The sequence below is a fragment of the Chionomys nivalis genome, chromosome 6, assembly GCF_950005125.1.
Source record: "Chionomys nivalis chromosome 6, mChiNiv1.1, whole genome shotgun sequence".
NCBI classification, from domain to species: domain Eukaryota; kingdom Metazoa; phylum Chordata; class Mammalia; order Rodentia; family Cricetidae; genus Chionomys; species Chionomys nivalis.
Window position 1 is genome coordinate 6,978,771 of NC_080091.1, and position 16,814 is coordinate 6,995,584.

The 16,814-nt window shown below is 52.9% G+C and overlaps 1 protein-coding gene across 5 annotated transcripts; it reads right to left on the reverse strand.

Annotated features, from left to right (window-relative positions):
- Window positions 1-11,531: 11,531 nt before the first annotated feature.
- On the reverse strand, window positions 11,532-16,373 carry LOC130875838 (NAD-dependent protein deacylase sirtuin-6). Of its 5 annotated transcripts, none has more exons than XM_057772093.1 (8): window positions 16,262-16,373; window positions 15,580-15,707; window positions 14,910-15,092; window positions 14,053-14,112; window positions 13,053-13,148; window positions 12,901-12,981; window positions 12,414-12,537; window positions 11,532-12,331 (listed from the first exon to the last, which is right to left on the reverse strand). In XM_057772093.1, exons 1-8 carry the CDS (start codon window positions 16,325-16,327, stop codon window positions 12,065-12,067), a joined length of 1,005 nt encoding a protein of 334 aa, XP_057628076.1. In that variant the 5' UTR covers window positions 16,328-16,373; the 3' UTR covers window positions 11,532-12,064. The 5 variants fall into 5 exon arrangements, with proteins under 5 accessions (XP_057628076.1, XP_057628078.1, XP_057628079.1 ...); XM_057772095.1 differs by having other exon boundaries at window positions 16,282-16,360; XM_057772096.1 differs by lacking the exon at window positions 16,262-16,373 and adding an exon at window positions 16,095-16,176.
- Window positions 16,374-16,814: the final 441 nt, after the last annotated feature.

Below are 16,814 nucleotides of genomic sequence, written 5' to 3' on the forward strand. Positions count from 1 at the left end.
TCCAGGAAAGACCCGCTGTGCGGTGTCAAAGCTAAGCCCCACCCGCCAGCGCATTTTGACAGCGGCGCTATCCAATCGCATTTGAGTAGAGGCGGGCACTGGCGGCTCCGGGATCGGCCAGTGGAGAATTGAGCGGCCCAGCCCACCTGCAATAGTTAACAATTGCTTGGTCGACTTCCTGTTCTGGGGAGAAAACCGGGACAGGATCCTGAGATTGGCTGGAATTGGATGTTGGGGCGACTGAAAGATGTCCGGAAATGCAATATGGTGCTCTGTCGTCACGGTCTTATCGCTTTCGCAACCGGGCTCTTGACCCAAAGTCATCCTCCTCTGACTGAGGTGCCAGAGCCCCGAATGCGCGGTGGCAGTCACCGGCTGCGGATTTGGTTGTAAAGAGTGGTCCTTAGAGTGCTCGGGAGGTCGTGACTTTGGATTAGGGTGCGGGGTACAGCGTCCTTGCAGGGCAAAATGTATGGGTCCCCACAGAGCCACAAAAACATTGAAAAATAAAAGTCTGCAGTAGGGCTCAGTGGACTAAGGTGTTTGCCGTCTATCGTGATGAACTGAGTTCAAGTCCTGGGACCCACATGGTGGAAGGAGAGCCTGTCCTGGAACTCACAGTGTAGGCCAAGCTGGCCTCGAACTCACAGAGAGCCACCTCCCGAAGGCTGCGATTAAAGGCGTGCACCACCACCGCCCGGCTATTATTATTTATTTTTACTTTATGTGCATTGGTGTTTTGCCTGCATGTATATATAAGGGAATCAGACCCACGGGAACTGGAGTTACAAACAGCTGTGAGTGGCCATGTGGGTGCTGGGGATTGAACCTCAGTCCTCTTGAAGAGCAGCCAGTGATCTTAATCGCTGAGCCATCTCTCCAGCCCACAGCGCCCCCTTTCTTAATGCTGCCTAACTTGTTTTCTGGGCCAGGGCCAGCGATCCCTCTCAGATCCTCCTCTGCACCAGGGACTGAACTCGGGTCCTCGTGCCTGAGTGGCATGTCCCTTACAGATAGATGCGACTCCCCAGGCCCAACACTTGATTTACCTTCATCTGCAGTCATAAGTTTTGTCTGTGGGCACTCTAGCAATGTGAGGGAGGTCTTTTATGGCCCCTCCCCTCCTCCTCCCCTTTCCTGTCCTCTGTCCCCTCCCTCCTCTCCCCTCCGCATCTTCTCTCTCCTCATTCTCTGTAGTGTAGGACCTCACTCTCACTAGGCAAGGACTCTCCCACCAAGCCGTGCAGGCCCCTCACTGCCCGGGGCGCCTTTTCCTGTGGCAGGAGAAGAGGGAGGTCTGGTTTTCCTCGTTTTGTCATTTCTTGGTCAGGATGGTCTTGGAGCTGATTCAGATCCCCAGGGTCTAGGTGAAGACAGTGGCACCACCCAGCATGGGCTGAGCCCTCCTGTATTGATCACTGATTGAGAAAATGCCTTACAGCTGGATCTCATGGAGGTTTTCCTCAGCTGAGTCTTCTGATGACTTTAGCTTGTGTCGAGTTGACACAAAACCAGCCAGTGAATGCCTTAATTAACACTTGATGGATTCAAAATGTAATCCCAGGAGGCCAGGGCAATGGGCATGGTGGCATTTGCCTTTAATCCCAGCACTCGGGAGGCAGAGGCAGGTGGATCTCTGCAAGTTCGAGGCCAGCCTGGTCTACAGAGTGAGTTTCAGGCAAGGCAGGGCTATGTAGAGAGACCCTGTCTCAGAACACAAGCAGGAGGCTGAAATAGCTCAGTTAGGAGAGGGTCAGACTGAACATTTAAGGGTCCCTGGTTCGGTCCTGGCTTTCAGCAATGAGGATCTCTTTTGTTTTCTCTAAGAAAATTACTTCTGTATGCACTATCTTCCTTTAAACTGGGCGGTGGTGGCGCACGCCTTTAATCCCAGCACTAGGGAGGCAGAGGCAGGAGGATCTCTGTGAGTTCGAGGCCAGTCTGTTCTACAGAGAGAGTTCCAGGACAGGCTCCACAGTTACAGAGAAACCCTGTCTCGAAAAACCAAACCGACCAACCAACAAACAAAAACCGCAAACAAACTATGTGTCTGCGAAGACTGAACTCAGGCCGGCCTTTACTGTAGGTGCCCTTTACCCACTACGCTGTCTTCTCCAGCCAATACAAGTGTTTTTAAAAGATAAATAATGCAAATATGTATGCACAGAATATTTTTTGGTTTTTTGGTTTTTTTTTTTTTTTTTGGTTTTTTTCGAGACAGGGTTTCTCTGTGGTTTTGGAGCCTGTCCTGGAACTAACTCTTGTAGACCAGGCTGGTCTCAAACTCACAGAGATCCGCCTGCCTCTGCCTCCCGAGTGCTGGGATTAAAGGTGTGCGCCACCACCGCCCGGCTTGTTTTGTTTTTTGAAGACAGAGTTTCTTTGTGTAGTCCTGGCTGTCCTGGAACTCACTCTGTAGACCAGGCTGGCCTCTAACTCACAAAGATCCACCTGGCTCTGCCTCCTGAGCGCTGGGATTAAAGGTACCACCTGGCTTTGCCTCTCTGTTTTTAAAAACTAGATACCAAGGTAGACAGTGCCGCAAGAGTATGTAGTCTGTGACAGAGAATCACCTTCAGGCTGTGTGAGGAAGTAGCTCACACCTGCTCTCCTGGAGCTCAGGAAGACGAGGGGGTGGGGAGGGGGGGGAATCAGAGTCTGAGGACACTGTTTTGTTTTGTTAATTTTTTGTTTTGTTTTGTTTTTGAGACAAGGTTTCTCTGAGTAGCCCTGGTTGTCCTGAAACTGTCTGTAGACCAGGCTGGCCCTGGACAGAGATCTGTTTGCCTCTGCCTCCCAGGAGTGCTGGGATTAAGGGGGTGCACAAGCACGGCCTGGCACAAGACACGATCTTAAACTAAACTTTGAATATTGAGGTTATTTGTAATCCCCAATGATTTGTTAGCTGTTCTCACTTTGAATGACAGTCCTTTGATGGACAGACTCTGTGGCTCCAGGCTGAGGGTCCTGCTGTGTCCTGAAGTGTTCCAACTGGAGGCAGAGCCAGTGAAGGCAGGAGGCCCAGGAAAGCCTCCAAGAGCCAGAAAGAGCCTTTCAGCAGACACTTGTAGCATCCCCGTGAGGACCGTGGGAGAGCCTGCTGTTGTCGCTGTGCCAACAATGGGAGACTTCTGAGAAAACCAGACAGACAGTAGGACAAAGTTCTGGAATGTACAAACCGTGCAACTGTTTTCTCCTGCTCCTCCTCCTTTAAGGGACATACGAGAAGTCGCAGAGGAGAGAAAGTCATGCATGTGACACGTGTGGGAAGGCCTTCAGCTTCTACTCCTATCCTAAGCAACACGTGCACACACACCGGGCATGGACCCGACGCGTGTAAGGACTTTGGGAAAGCCTTCAGATCCCCCTCCCACTGTCAGGATCACACGAGGCTGCGCACTGGAAAGCGGCTCCAGGAGTGTAAAGAGTGTGGGAAAGCCCTTAGCTGTCACTCATCTTTCCGAGACCACATGGCACACAGTGGAGAGAAGCCACACGTTTGTTAGCACCGTGGCAAAGCCTTCTCTCGCTACTCAGCCCTCAGAGAGCATACAAGGTCACACAGTAAGGAGAAGCCCTACGAATGCAAGAAGTGTGGCAGAGCCTTCCGGTATCCCGCATCCTGGAAGACGCGCTCGAGGACACGTGCCTGCTTCCAGACGCACCTGAAGATGCACAGTGGGGCCAAACCACACACCTGTGCACAGTGCGGGAGGGCTTTGGGTTTTCGGCACTCCTCCACATCCACGTGAGGACTCACACTGCGGGGAGCCCTATGAGTGCCAGCAGTCTTCCCTTCGTGAGCGCGTCAGGACGCACAGCGGAGAGAAGCCTTCCTTACGTGAGCTGTGCGTCGAAGCCGTCAGCCACTCTCAGTGTTCGCGGAAGCACAGGGAGCGGCGGCACTATGTGTGCGGCAGGTGTGGGAGAGCACATCGTTCTTCCTCGTCCCTTCATGCGCACATGAGAACACACCCTGGGGAAAGACCCTATGAATGCAGGCAGTGTGGGAAAGCCTTCGTGTCTGTCCCTTCCTTCCGAGGACACGTGGAAATTCACGCTAGACAGGACCTTTGAGGGGCCACTGATGCCGTGTGGCCCTGTGGTAGGGTGTGGTGGGACAAGCATAGCCCAGGGTCTTGGGCTCAGCCCACACAAGAACACCACGGGTGTGAAAAATGTCTTCTGGTGAGTGGAGAAAAGCACACTGGGAAGAAACCTCCTTTGCTTGGACGGTCCAGGAAGATGGCTGTGTCGCTTCATCTGCTTCCTCCTCCTCCTCCTTTTATTTTTTTTTGGGGGGACAGGGTTTCTCTGTGTATCTTTGGCTGTCCTGGAGTTCACTTTGTAGACCAGGCTGGCCTCGAACTCACTGAGATCCTCCTGCCTCTGCCTCCCAAGTGCTGGGATTAAAGGCGTGCGCCACCACCGCCCGACCCCTCATCTGTTTTCTTTGTGAGACCTCAGAGGAGGCAGACATCCTCACAAGCCCCCTGAGGGAGGATCACCCTATCTTGCCTGAGAGAGAGAGAGACTCAATCAAGCTTTAAATGACCCCTAACCTCCATCTCCCACATGTGTGCACAAAACACACATGGTTGCCGGGCGGTGGTGGCACACGCCTTTAATCCCAGCACTCGGGAGGCAGAGGCAGGTGGATCTCTGGGAGTTCGAGGCCAGCCTGGTCTACAAGAGCTAGTTCCAGGCCGGGCTCCAAAGCTACAGAGAAACCCTGTCTCGAAAAAAAAAACCAAAAAAAAAAAAAAACCAAAAAAAAAAAAAACCACACCTGGTCTCTAGTTCTAATAACAAAACAAAATGTTGTATTTTCTTTTTTGTTATGTGTGTGTGTTTAGGTTTGTGCAGGTAGGTATTTTGTCTTTGGAGGCCAGAGGGTCAGATCCCATGGATGTGGTGTGAGCCACCCAGTGTGGCTGCTGGCAATAGTCTAGGTCCCTCTGGGCCATCTTTCCAGCCCATCTTTTTGATTATTAATATGGCATTACCTTCATTTGCTTTTCTTCCCTCATTTAGGGGTGCTGGGGAGCAAATCCAGGCCCTCTCATGTATGTTAGGCGAGCACTCTGCAAGCAATCTCAATCCAAACCCAGCCCTGGTCTGGTTTTGCAGGTGACTCGACCATACTAGAGAGTCATAGGCCTTAATTTCTTGTAATGTTTCTGATAAACAAAATTTCATAAACATCCTGTTTTGTACCATGTCAGTATTTATTTTGGATTTTGTTCTGTAGGTAGACGTCTGTGTGTTGTGGGAGCTGTGGGCTGTGTTCCTGCCACCCTGGCTCCCAGCTGCCTGGCTAGTTCATGCCCCAAAATAACAACACACAAACTGTATTCATATAAACACTGCTTGGCCCATTTCTATTAATGTGTGTAGCACCACGAGGTGTGCTTACCAGGAAGATTCTAGCCTACGTCCATCCTGGGTCGGAGCTTCATCGCAGAGCGGCATCGTGTCTGTCTGAGGCGTCTTACCTCACTTCCTCTTCCTCCCAGCATTCTGTTCTGTTTACTCCACCCACCTATGTTCTAACCTATCAGGCCAAGCAGTTTCTTTATTAATTAACCAACGACCTTCCTCCATCATCTGTGTGTATTGCTGAAGACAAAATTTTTAAATTATTTATTTTTATTTTATGTGCATTGGTGTTTCCCTTGCAGGTGTGTCTGTGTGAGGGTGCCAGATCTTAGAGTTACAGACAGTTGTGAGCTGTCATGTGGATGCTGGGAATTGAACCATGGTCCTCTAGGAGAACAGGCAGTGTTCTTAACCAATGTTCCATCTCTCCAGTCCCAAAGACAAACTTTTTGCTTGTTTTTTTTTTTTTTTTTTTTTCGTGACGGGGTTTCTCTATATCCCTGGCTGTCTTTGAGCTCACTCTGTAGATGAGGCTGGCCTCAAACTCACAGAGATCCTCCTGCCTCTGCTCCCATGTGCTGAGATTAAGGGTGTGTACCATCACTGCTAGAGCCGCCTATGCATCGCATGCAGCTGAGCTGCACAGCATCTGTTCATGTATTTACATAGCTGCAAACTCTCAAATGTGCTGCCATGGACCGTTCCCTGGGATCACACTGCTCATGAGCACAGAGGACCTTCATGAATATCTAGGGTGGCTCTGACTGGATGGCGCCCTTGATGCTAGTATCTGATTGGACAGATGTCTGGTCCTGTCTCCAGGGATGCTGATTGCATAATTATCCAGCTGGAGCCTCTCACTGAAACCAGGGCCCATCCATTTCCCTTGATTAACAGCACACTTGTGTGCGTGTGTTCCTCTGAGGATGTGTGTGTGTGTGCACATGAAGACCAGAGGTCAGCATTAGGTGCCTTGTTCTTTTGTTCTCCACTTTTTGTGTGTCTGCACGCTCACACATGTGTGCATTGTCTGGGGGTGCACTTGTGCATGCATGAGGCCAGAAAAGGATGTTGGTGTCCACTCACACTCAGTCTTATTCCTTTGACACATGGGCTTTCTCTGCTCTTCAAGCTGAGTTGGCAGTCAGCAAGCCCCAGCAATCCTCCGGTCTCCATTCCCGCAGCACTGGGGTTGCAGGTGTAGACAGTTGAGAGTTCTCTGTTTAGGTCTGGACTCCATTTTTTTATTGGATTATGTGATCTTTTGGTGTCCAATTTCTTGAGTTCTTTGTATATTTTGGAGATCAGACCTCTGTCTGATGTGGGGTTAGTGAAGATCTTTTCCCATTCTATAGGCTGTCGTTTTGTTGACCATGTCCTTCGCTTTACAGAAGCTTTTCAGTTCCAGGAGGTCCCATTTATTAATTGTTTCTCTCAGTGTCTGTGTTGCTGGGGTTATATTTAGGAAGTGGTTCCCTGTGCCAATGCGTTCAAGTGTACTTCCCACTTTCTCTTCTATAAGGCTCAGTGTGGCTGGCTTTATGTTGAGGTCTTTGATCCATTTGGACTTGAGTTTTGTGCATGCGGATAGATATGGATCTATTTTCATTCTTCTACATGCTGATATCCAGTTATGCCAGCACCATTTGTTAAATATGCTTTCTTGTTTCCATTTGATAGTTTTTGCTTCTTTATCAAAGATCAGGTGTTCAAAGGTGTGTGGATTGATATCCGGGTCTTCAATTCAGTTCCATTGGTCCTCCTGTCTGTTCCTATGCCAATACCAGGCTGTTTTCAGTACTGTAGCTCTGTAGTAGAGTTTGAAGTCAGGGACTGTGATGCCTTCAGAAGTTCTTTTATTGTACAGAATTGTTTTGGTTATCCTGGGTGTTTTGCTTTTCCATATGAAGTTGGGTACCATTCTTTTGAGGTCTGTGAAGAATTTTGCTGGGATTTTGATGGGCATTGCATTGAATCTGTGGGATAAGATTTCTAAACTGCGCTGTGTGCTGGAGTCATCCTCCCATTGGCGCTGTCTCACCCTCTCCTTCCACATAGTCCTTGATCGGCGGCAGCTGGTCATCCCCTGGCTCTTCATCCAGCAGGTGGGTCGCCCTGCTCAGCAGGTCACAGCGCCTTAGGCGTCCGCTGTCTTCACAGTGGCCTCTTCTTTCACAGAGCGCTGCTCTGCCCTTCCTCGGACTTTCGTTCTTCATCTCTACTTGTTGGCTTTGTTCTTTTTCAGGCTTTCCAACAGAGAATCCACTTTTGGTTTTATCTGAATCAGCTCCTTCTTTAAAAAAACAAAACAAAAAGAGCATTAGTTGCTTTTACAGAAAACCTGGATTAAGATTTCAGCATCACATGGTGACTCAAACTCCAGTTCCAAGGGATTGATGCCCTCTTCTGATCTCTGTTGGTACTGCATACACATGGTGCTTAGACAGGCTTTTTTTTTTTTTTTTTTTTTAAGACAGGGTTTCTCTGTAGCTTTGGAGCCTGTCTTTGAAGAACTTGCTCCATAGACCAGGCTGGTCTCAGGCTGACCTTGAACTCACAGAGATCTGCCTGTCTCTGGCTCCTGAGTGCTGGGATTTAAAGGTATGCGCCACCACCGGCTGGCTACATAAACATGCTTTTAAACACTGTCTTAGGGTTTCTTTTTGTATATATACAGTGTTCTGCCTGCACACCAGAAAAGGGCATCAGGTCTTATTATAGATGGTTGTGAGCCATCATGTGTTTGCTGGGAATTGAACTGAGAACCTCTGGAAGAGCAGTCAGTGCTCTTAACCTCTGAGCCATCTCTCCAACCCCCATCTTAGGGTTTGTATTTCTGTGAAGAGATGCCATAGCCACGGCGGCTCTTAAGAAGAAAAGTATCTGATTGAGGTAGTGGCTCACAGTTTCAGCGGTTCAGCCTGTTATCATCATGGTGGGACATTGCAGTGTGCAGGCAGACAACAGGAAGTGGTCTGAGATACTGGGTGGTGTCTTGAACATATATGAGACCTCAAAGTCCATCCCCACCGTGAAACACTTCTTCCAGCAAGACCACAACCTACTCCAACAAGGCCACACCTCCTAATAGTGCCTCTCCCTTTGGGGACCATTTTCTTCCAAACCATCACAAACACCTATACACATAAAAATAATAACAATCTTTTTAAAGTCCATGATTCATGTTTTAGACTCAAGGCAATTTCTTACCTGTGAGTACTATTACAAATCAAGCTACACATTTGCAACAGACATTGGCACAGAAAAAATATTCCTATTCCAGGAGGGAGAAATGGGGTCACAGTCAAGAATAATCAGACCAAAAAAGACAGGAACCCAGCAGGATACCCCCCACCCTATAACTGCATATCTGCCACCTGGAACTCGGACAGAATCATCTGGGCTACAAAAAGATCAGGTGATCTATGGTGGGTTGAATAAGAATATAAGAATAGCTTCCATAGACTTTTTTTTTTTTTTTTTGGTTTTTCGAGACAGGGTTTCTCTGTGGTTTTGGAGCCTGTCCTGGAACTAGCTCTTGTAGACCAGGCTGGTCTTGAACTCACAGAGATCTGCCTGCCTCTGCCTCCCAAGTGCTGGGATTAAAGGCGTGCGCCACCACCGCCCGGACATAGACTTTGTTTGAATGCTTAGTAAGTTAGTGTAACTGTTTGGGAAGGATTGTGAGTGTGGCCTTTCTGGAGGGCCTTGCTGGTGGTGTGGCCGTGATGCCGGAGGGGTGTGGTTTTTGGGGGGTGTCCCTGGGCTGGGCCCCACAGCAGGCCCAGCGTCTCTCTGCCTGCTGTCTGTGTATTGGCATATGAGGGACTCAGCTACTGCCCCAGTGTCTATTTCCTGCTGCGATCATCACGGACTAATTCTCTGAAGCTGTACACCAGCCTGTTAAATACCTCTTTTATAAGAGCTGCGGTGGTCATGGTGTCTCCTCACAGCAGTGGAACATTGGCTGTGATATGGCCTCAGCCCCTCCAGCTTTGCTGCCTGCAATGTACTTGGTCCAGTCTGTGGACCAGCACTGTTTTGTGTCTGTTGATTTCCTGGCATCTCGAGTGTGGAGCCTGCTCTGATGCAGTGATCCGCGTGCCCTGAATCTGGAAGCAGCTTTCCTTGACAGTTGGTTTTGCAGGAAACCTTCTAGAAGTTTCAGTCAGTCAGGTCCTCTCCTCTCAGGAGAATGAGTCTCTTTCCCACTGGCCAGCTCCCAAATAACCACACGGATACTTATATTATGAAAGCTCGGCCTATGGTTTAGGCTTATTCCTAACTAGCTCTAATAACTTAAATTAACCCATTATTAACCTATGTTCTGTCAAGTGGCTTGCTACCTCATCACTTCGTACTGTCCACGCTGCTTCCTCTGTGGCTGGCTGGTGATTTTGCCTTCTTTCCAGAATTCCCTCTGCCCTGAAGCTCACCTATCTCTCCTGCCTAGCTATGACTGTTGAACTTTTTATTACACCAATCACAGCAATATACTTTCACACTGTACAAACATCCCTCAGGAGGCCTTTCCCAGTGTCCCAATCAAGAGGGTGCAAGGGACATTTCCCTTAAACTCCAGTGAGTGGATGAGCGTGCAGGGACTGCCTGTCCAGCTCCACAGGAGCCAGACATGGTGGTGCACACTTCAGCCTGGAGAGGAGACAGGAGAATCAGCAGTCCTAGCTCATTCCTTGTCTGCACAGTAAGTTTGGGGCCAGTCTGAGCTTCACGAGGCCGTGTCTGAGGTTACTGTTGGATTCTACCTCTCTCTAGTTCTTTGACTTGGGATCTCGCAATGAAACCAGGTCCCCTGCCAACCCTTTCAAGGCAGGACTTTAAGGCAGATGGCCATACCACATGCAGTTTACGTACATTCTGGATGTGTGAAGGCTAGGCTTTTGCTCATGGGGTAAGTAAGGTCTTAAACTGCTGAGTGTCTCCTATTTGTTTGAATGTTTGCATGTTTTTGTTTAGATGGTAAGTCAGTTTTGCTTGCTTTGGGTGGATGGTATGTTAGTTGGGGGTGCATGTGGCTGGCATGCAATGAAGGGCAGGGAACAACTGTGGACCTGGCTCTCTCCTTCCAGGGGTTGGGGAATAGTATTTTAAGCTGTGTAGCTTTTGTCTACGCTGCATTTGTTTAACTCTGAGAAGCTCTGATTCTTTGCCTGTCTAAAACACCTGATGGTCTAATAAAGACCTTGAAACAGTGCCAAGCTGGGCACAGTGGCTGGGTTGACCAACCAGATGCCTAAGAACTGCTGGGACAAGGCTCAGTGTAAGTGTGAGGACCTGAGTTCAAATCCCCAGAACCCATATAAAAAATGGCAGGCTTAGCCGGGTGGTGGCGGCGCACGCCTTTAATCCCAGCACTTGGGAGGCAGAGGCAGGCGGATCTCTGTGAGTTCGAGACCAGCCTGGTCTACAAGAGCTAGTTCCAGGACAGGCTCCAAAACCACAGAGAAACCCTGTCTCGAAAAACCAAAAAAAAAAAAAAAAAAAAAATGGCAGGCTTTACCAGGGCATGGTGGGTCACACCTTTGATCTCTGTGAGTTCCAGGCCAGCCAGGGATGAGACCCTGTCTCAAAAGAATCTGTATGAGGGGCAGGGTGCTGGAGAGACAGCCCAGTGATCAGAATATCAGCTGCTCTCACAGAGGACCTGCATTTGAATCCTTGAACCCACATGGTAGCTCACAACCATCCAGATTCCGGGGATCTGATGTCCTCTGCAGTCACCAGGCAGCCACGCAGGATCAGACAAAACCTACACACTAAATGAGAACCTCTCTCAAAGACCAAGTGAAGGGTGGTGTCTGTAGCGAGGGAGGGCACAGAGCAGTCTGATCCACGCATCTGGCCATGTTGGGGGATGACTAAAATAACCAAATGGGATGTTTTGGGACAGGTTTCACATAGCCTGGGCTGGCTGGGGATTCCAACACATTCAGGCAAATAAAGAAGACCAGGCGCTGGGGGGAAGGCTCGGCTGGGCGGTCCATTCCTGGAAGCCATATGGTAGGAGGGAACTGACTCCTTCAAGCTGTCCTGATCTCCACCCATGAACCTACACACTACACACACAGACACACGTGTGTATGCACAAGTACACATAAACACACATGTGCACACATAAAGGAAAGAAGAACTGAAAGGAACTGTGTTTATTGCATTGGGGGCTTCTGGAAGCCTGGGGCCCTTAGCATAGATGGGCCCCTTGTCCCTCCTATGCATAGATGGGTCAAGGTGGGGAGGTGGAGTGTGTGGGTGCCGCTCTGGGCACATCCTGAGTCACAAGGGGGTGTGGCCAGTGGAGAGGCGTGTGAACCCCAGCCCCGGGACATAGCCTCCTCCACCCGAGTGGGACTCCCTGTATTCCGAGATTCCCCGGAGGGACCCGGACAAGAGACACAGTGAGACCTGGAAGGAGCTGTGCTGGGATCCCTGCTACTGTGCCGGCTGCGGGGCGAAGGGCACCAGCTCCAGGCCAGCCTGGGCTATAGCAATGAGTTCAAGAGCAGCCTGAGTGACTTAGGGAGCCCAGGTCTCAAAGAAAAATCCGAAAAGGCGTGGTACGGTATGTGCAAGTCTGGGTGTGGTCCCCAGCACATAAGAAAACAAAACAGAAAAACCCCAACATGTGTGGTTCCTACAAGCACCTCTCTGGTCCCACGCACTCGGGTCAGCTGGGGACAGCCTCGGTCTTCACCCTTTTGGGGGGCCTCTGGGATACAGGGCTGTCAGGCTCTGGCTTATACACAGTGTGCACCGAGCCGTTGAGATGCACAGGGGGCTCAGCCTTGGGTGCAGCAGGGCGCGGCAGGGGCGGCAGGGCCTTGTCCAGCACGCAGGGTCCCTCCCAGGCGGGGATCTCCAGGCCCAGATGCTTCATGAGTTTGCTCATTACCTCGTCCACGTAGCCATGGATGCGCAGGTCAGCCTGGCGGTCCTGTCGGAGTGATGGATGGTCAGGCCGGGGCAGAGGACACTGCAGGGGATATGGGGCCACAGGGCAGGGCACTGGCACATACGTGTTTTGTGGGCTGCAGATTGACAATGACCAGACGACCTCCCCGGCGCTTAGTGGCAAGGGGCAGGTTCCCACTGGGGCGGATCTGCAGCGAGGTGCCCAGGGTGACTGACAGGTCTGCGGTCCTGGGAGCAGGAAGCAGTGAGGGCCTGGGGCGTGGACAGGGTGGGGCCCCTGCCTAGAATCCCCCAGTGAGGGGCTGGGGGCATGGTCATGGTGGAGCCCCGCCCAGAATCCCCAGTGAGGGGCTGGCTCTGTACCATGGGCTTGTTGAGTACACACAAGTATCTCCCCTCCCCACTACAGAAACTCTGAAAATAAGGAACCTAACAAACCTAATCTTCCTGTGTCCCAGGTTCTCCTCTGCATCTATCCTGCCCAGGGGTATGGGTGATGCAGGCGCCACCTCTGCTGTCCCACCCGGAAGTTTATCCCAGGCCTGTGCAGCTGTCCCCACCCATTCCCACCTAGGGAGCGCCGGGTCACACCTGCTGGCCTCGTCAGCGAGCATCAGGTCCCGGTCAGGCAGCGAGTCTTCCCAGTCCAGAATGGTGTCCCTCAGCTCCCCCCTGTGGCAGGTCAGGGAAGGGAGTCAGGGCCTTCACCTCAGACAGGGGCAGGCCTAGGGAAAGTCACTCACCTACAAGCCCGAAGTCCCCGCGCCTTGGCCACTGTGCAGAGCCGGCCTGTGGCCTTGAGGCCCATGGTGCCCACGACTGTGTCTCTCACGTACTGCCTGGACAGGGAGGAAGGAGGGGATGTGCCCTTTTTGGTGTTCTTTCAAGGATCCGGGGGTGGTGTAACCAGTGTATTGGGGTACAGGTTCAACCCCTGAGAACACAGCAAGACTGAGGGACAGGCAGAAAGATGGCTCGGTCTGGAAAGGGCTTGCCATGCAGACAGGAAGCCCTGAATCTATGCGAGAAAGAGGGCTCGTGGAGCAGACTTAACTCTCCAGTGCTATGGAGGCGGGGACCCCAGGAGTTCGCTGGCCACTCTGCCAAACCAGTGAGTTCTGGAAGACTCTGCCTCAGAACACAAGGAGAGGCACTGAGTTAAGACACCTGACGCCAGCTTCTGGCACCCATACACCGGGCGCGAGGGGAGGGAGGCAGCTAAGCCCAACGTGATGGCTCACACCTGGGATTTCGGCGCCCAGGAGGCTGAGGCAGGAGGAAGGCAGGTTCCAGGCTAACCCGGACAACTTAAGGAGGTCCCCTTTGAAAAAGAGCCCCTGGAGAAGGCCCAGGGGCCGAGGCTCAGGAGCATGGCTTATGCCTAACACCCCGGGGCTCTTGGGTAAGGCCATGCAATTGCCCAGCTGGAGCCACAGCAGGGCGGAGCAGGGGGAGCCCCTCATTTCCAAGGGCATGGCTTGTGCCACCCTGTTCTGTAGTTCCTTGCTTGGGGACGCGAAGGTAGGCCTGCCTTCTTCTGGTTCGTCTGTTTTTATCTGACTGTCCCTGGGAACAGGGACATCTCCCAGCCTTCTGTAGGGGCATTTTAGGTTTTAGGATCCCTTAGCTGGCTGAGGGGGTGGGAGTGGAGGGAACGACCTGGTGGTGCCCCATCCCGGGAGAGCCTGGAAAAGCTTCACACCCCCCCGCCCCCATACACAGGCGACACTCACTGATACTCACGTCTTACACTTGGGACATTCCTCTACAAACATGTTTCCGTGGAGCTCAGCCAGCTTGTCTCTGAGGAGGAGAAAGTGAGTTCGGAGCCTTCCTAAATCCTGAGGCTTGGGTCAGCTGCTCAGCCTGCCCCCTCCTCCAGGAAGCCTTCCTGAGCTGCTCATCCACAAGACCAGGGACTTCTCAAGTCTAGGGAGGATGCCCCAGCCTGTGCCAGAGGAACTGTCACAGGCAGAGCTGACCTTATCTCTGCAGACACACAAATATCTGCTCCCCACTACAAAAATCTGTTGGCTAATTGTATGTGGTGGCCCACGTCTTTTAACCGCAGCACTTGGAAGGCAGAGAGAGGCGATTTCTGTGATTTCAAGGTCAGCCTGGTCTACAGAGCGAGTTCCAGGACAGCCAGCGCTAGACAGAAAAATCCTCGAAAAATGGTTAAAAAAAAAAAATCTGTTGCCGGGTGGTGGTGGCGCACGCCTTTAATCCCAGCACTCGGGAGGCAGAGGCAGGCGGATCTCTGTGAGTTCGAGGCCAGCCTGGTCTACAAGAGCTAGTTCCAGGACAGACACCAAAGCTACAGAGAAACCCTGTCTCGAAAAACAAAAACAAAAACCAAATCTGTTGGCCTTAGAGTGTCCGCCTAGAGTCCCCCAGTGAGGAGCTGGGGCGTGGCCAGGCAGAGAGCCCTGCCTAGAGTCCCCCGGTGATCCAGTGCTGGCCGGCTTTGGGCTCTGAGCTCTTCCCCTCTTCGCCTTTTTCCATCGCCAGTAAAATGCCCGTGAGCTCGGGTACCCGGGTTCCCAGAGGAGGAAGAGGCGCAGCTGAGCCCCGCGCCCCCTGGTCTGCTTCCACCTGACCTGGGGAAGCCGGAGCGTACGTGCAGCCCGTCCACGTTCTGGCTGACCAGGAAGCTGAGGAAGCCCCTGCGTTCCAGCTGCACCAGGGCCATGTGGGTCTTCGAGGGCCGGGCGCTCTCGAAGGTGGTGTCAAACTTGGGGGCCAGGCCACGCTCCTCCATGGTCCACACGCCGTGGGGGCCTCTGAGGACAGCGAGCAGAGGGAGGAGGACAAAATTCATTTTCCAGCCCACGGACGACTCCTGTTAGTCAGTCCATGCTGGTGATGCTGGGGTCCCAGTGGTCCCCAGTTCTGCTCTTGGGTTGCTTAGGACTCTCTCGGGGAGAGGCGGGCAACCTGGTGGACAAGGGCTCTGTGGAGTGGGAAAGACCCAGGGGTAAGCAAAGGCATGGGAGTTCATTGGGGTTGAGGTCCGGTTTCCCAGAATGCTTTGCTGTGGTCACGGTGATCTTATAAACCCCAACGGGTGGGTGGCCACGCAAACGGTACATTTCCGGCATCCCTTGCGGCTACTACATCATCTGGGTATGTTCTGTGTATTGGGCATGTGACGTGTTCGCTGGGCCTTCCAGAGACCTAGGGGAACGGAAAGGTCGCTCTCCCACCTCACCTCGGTCCCAGAGGTATCAGCAAGAGCCCTGCCTCAGTTTCCCCTCCTTGTTCACGGACCTGAAGTCGGGGATGCCAGAGGCGGTGCTGATGCCGGCGCCCGTGTGGAAAACCACGCTGGAGGACTGCCACATCAGCCTTGCCAGCTCCCATACCTTCCGCTCCAGCTCCTCTGGGGGGTCGAAGATCTGTGGGGTCAGAGGGCATGCAACACGTGACTCCCGTGGGTGGGCTTCCTGAGGTCGGTGCTGTCACTCTCCCCCGGCCGTGGCCTCTGCATGCGCTGCGGGCACCCACTCCCCTTCCTTGACACCCCCGTGATGTCACCTCTGACCCCTGACCTCAGATAACCCCAGCACTCGGGAGGCAGAGGCCGGGGGATCTCTGTGAGTTCGAGGCCAGCCTGGGCTGCGAAGAGAGGCTCCTCTCCCCCCACCCTCGGGGTCGCGAGGCCAGCCCGGCCGACGCGGGTGCCCCGGACGGGGTGCCGGCTTCCGGTCCCGCGGACCCCAGTCTCCCGACAGGCGCACCCGGTCGCTTCCCCGCCACCCTCGCCCCCTCGCGGAACCGGGTACCTCGGTGTCCCCCAGGACGCGCGGGGGGCGTCACTTCCCGCCCCCTCCTTGCAGGGAAGTTTTCCCCATTGTCTAGATCCCGTGCTTCTCGCTGCTCGCGCAATGCCCCACTCCGCCGCGCCGCCCCCATCTGGGGTCATTCGGCGAGCCGACACCGCGGCCCTCACCTCGGGCAGCCCACACTTGCCCTTATCCGCGTACGGCGACAGCCCGGCTGCATAATTCACCGACATCCTCGTCGGCACCGCAGCACGGGAACAATAAAGTTTCCCTTGTTGAGGTGGCTTCCGCCGGAAGTGGGGAAGGGACGGTCCGGGAAGAGGAGCCGCCTCCTCTAGAGACACGGGTGTGGAGGGGTCGGGAGGCGTTCTTTCAAGGCGCATGCGCTGTGCTGCGCTGATGCCGCGGCCGCCATCTTTAGTGCTGGTAGAGACTACCTGGCCGACTGACAAGCGTTCACCCGGTCTGGCTGGGCCAGTTCTGGACCGGAAAGTTGATGCGGCCGCTCGCAGGAGCCGAGGCAGGAGGATTGCGAGTCCCAGACCAGTCTGGCTGTGTAGAGAGACCCTGTTTCTAAAAGAGACACAACCATCAACAAAATCCATGAAAATAGGCTTTTGCTCAGTGGGCAGAGCCCAACCCCTGGTGCCTAGAGCCGGTGCGAGCTTCTTGACACCATAGGGCAGCTCTTGGGTCTCTGCTGTGTGACTGTCAGCCCGT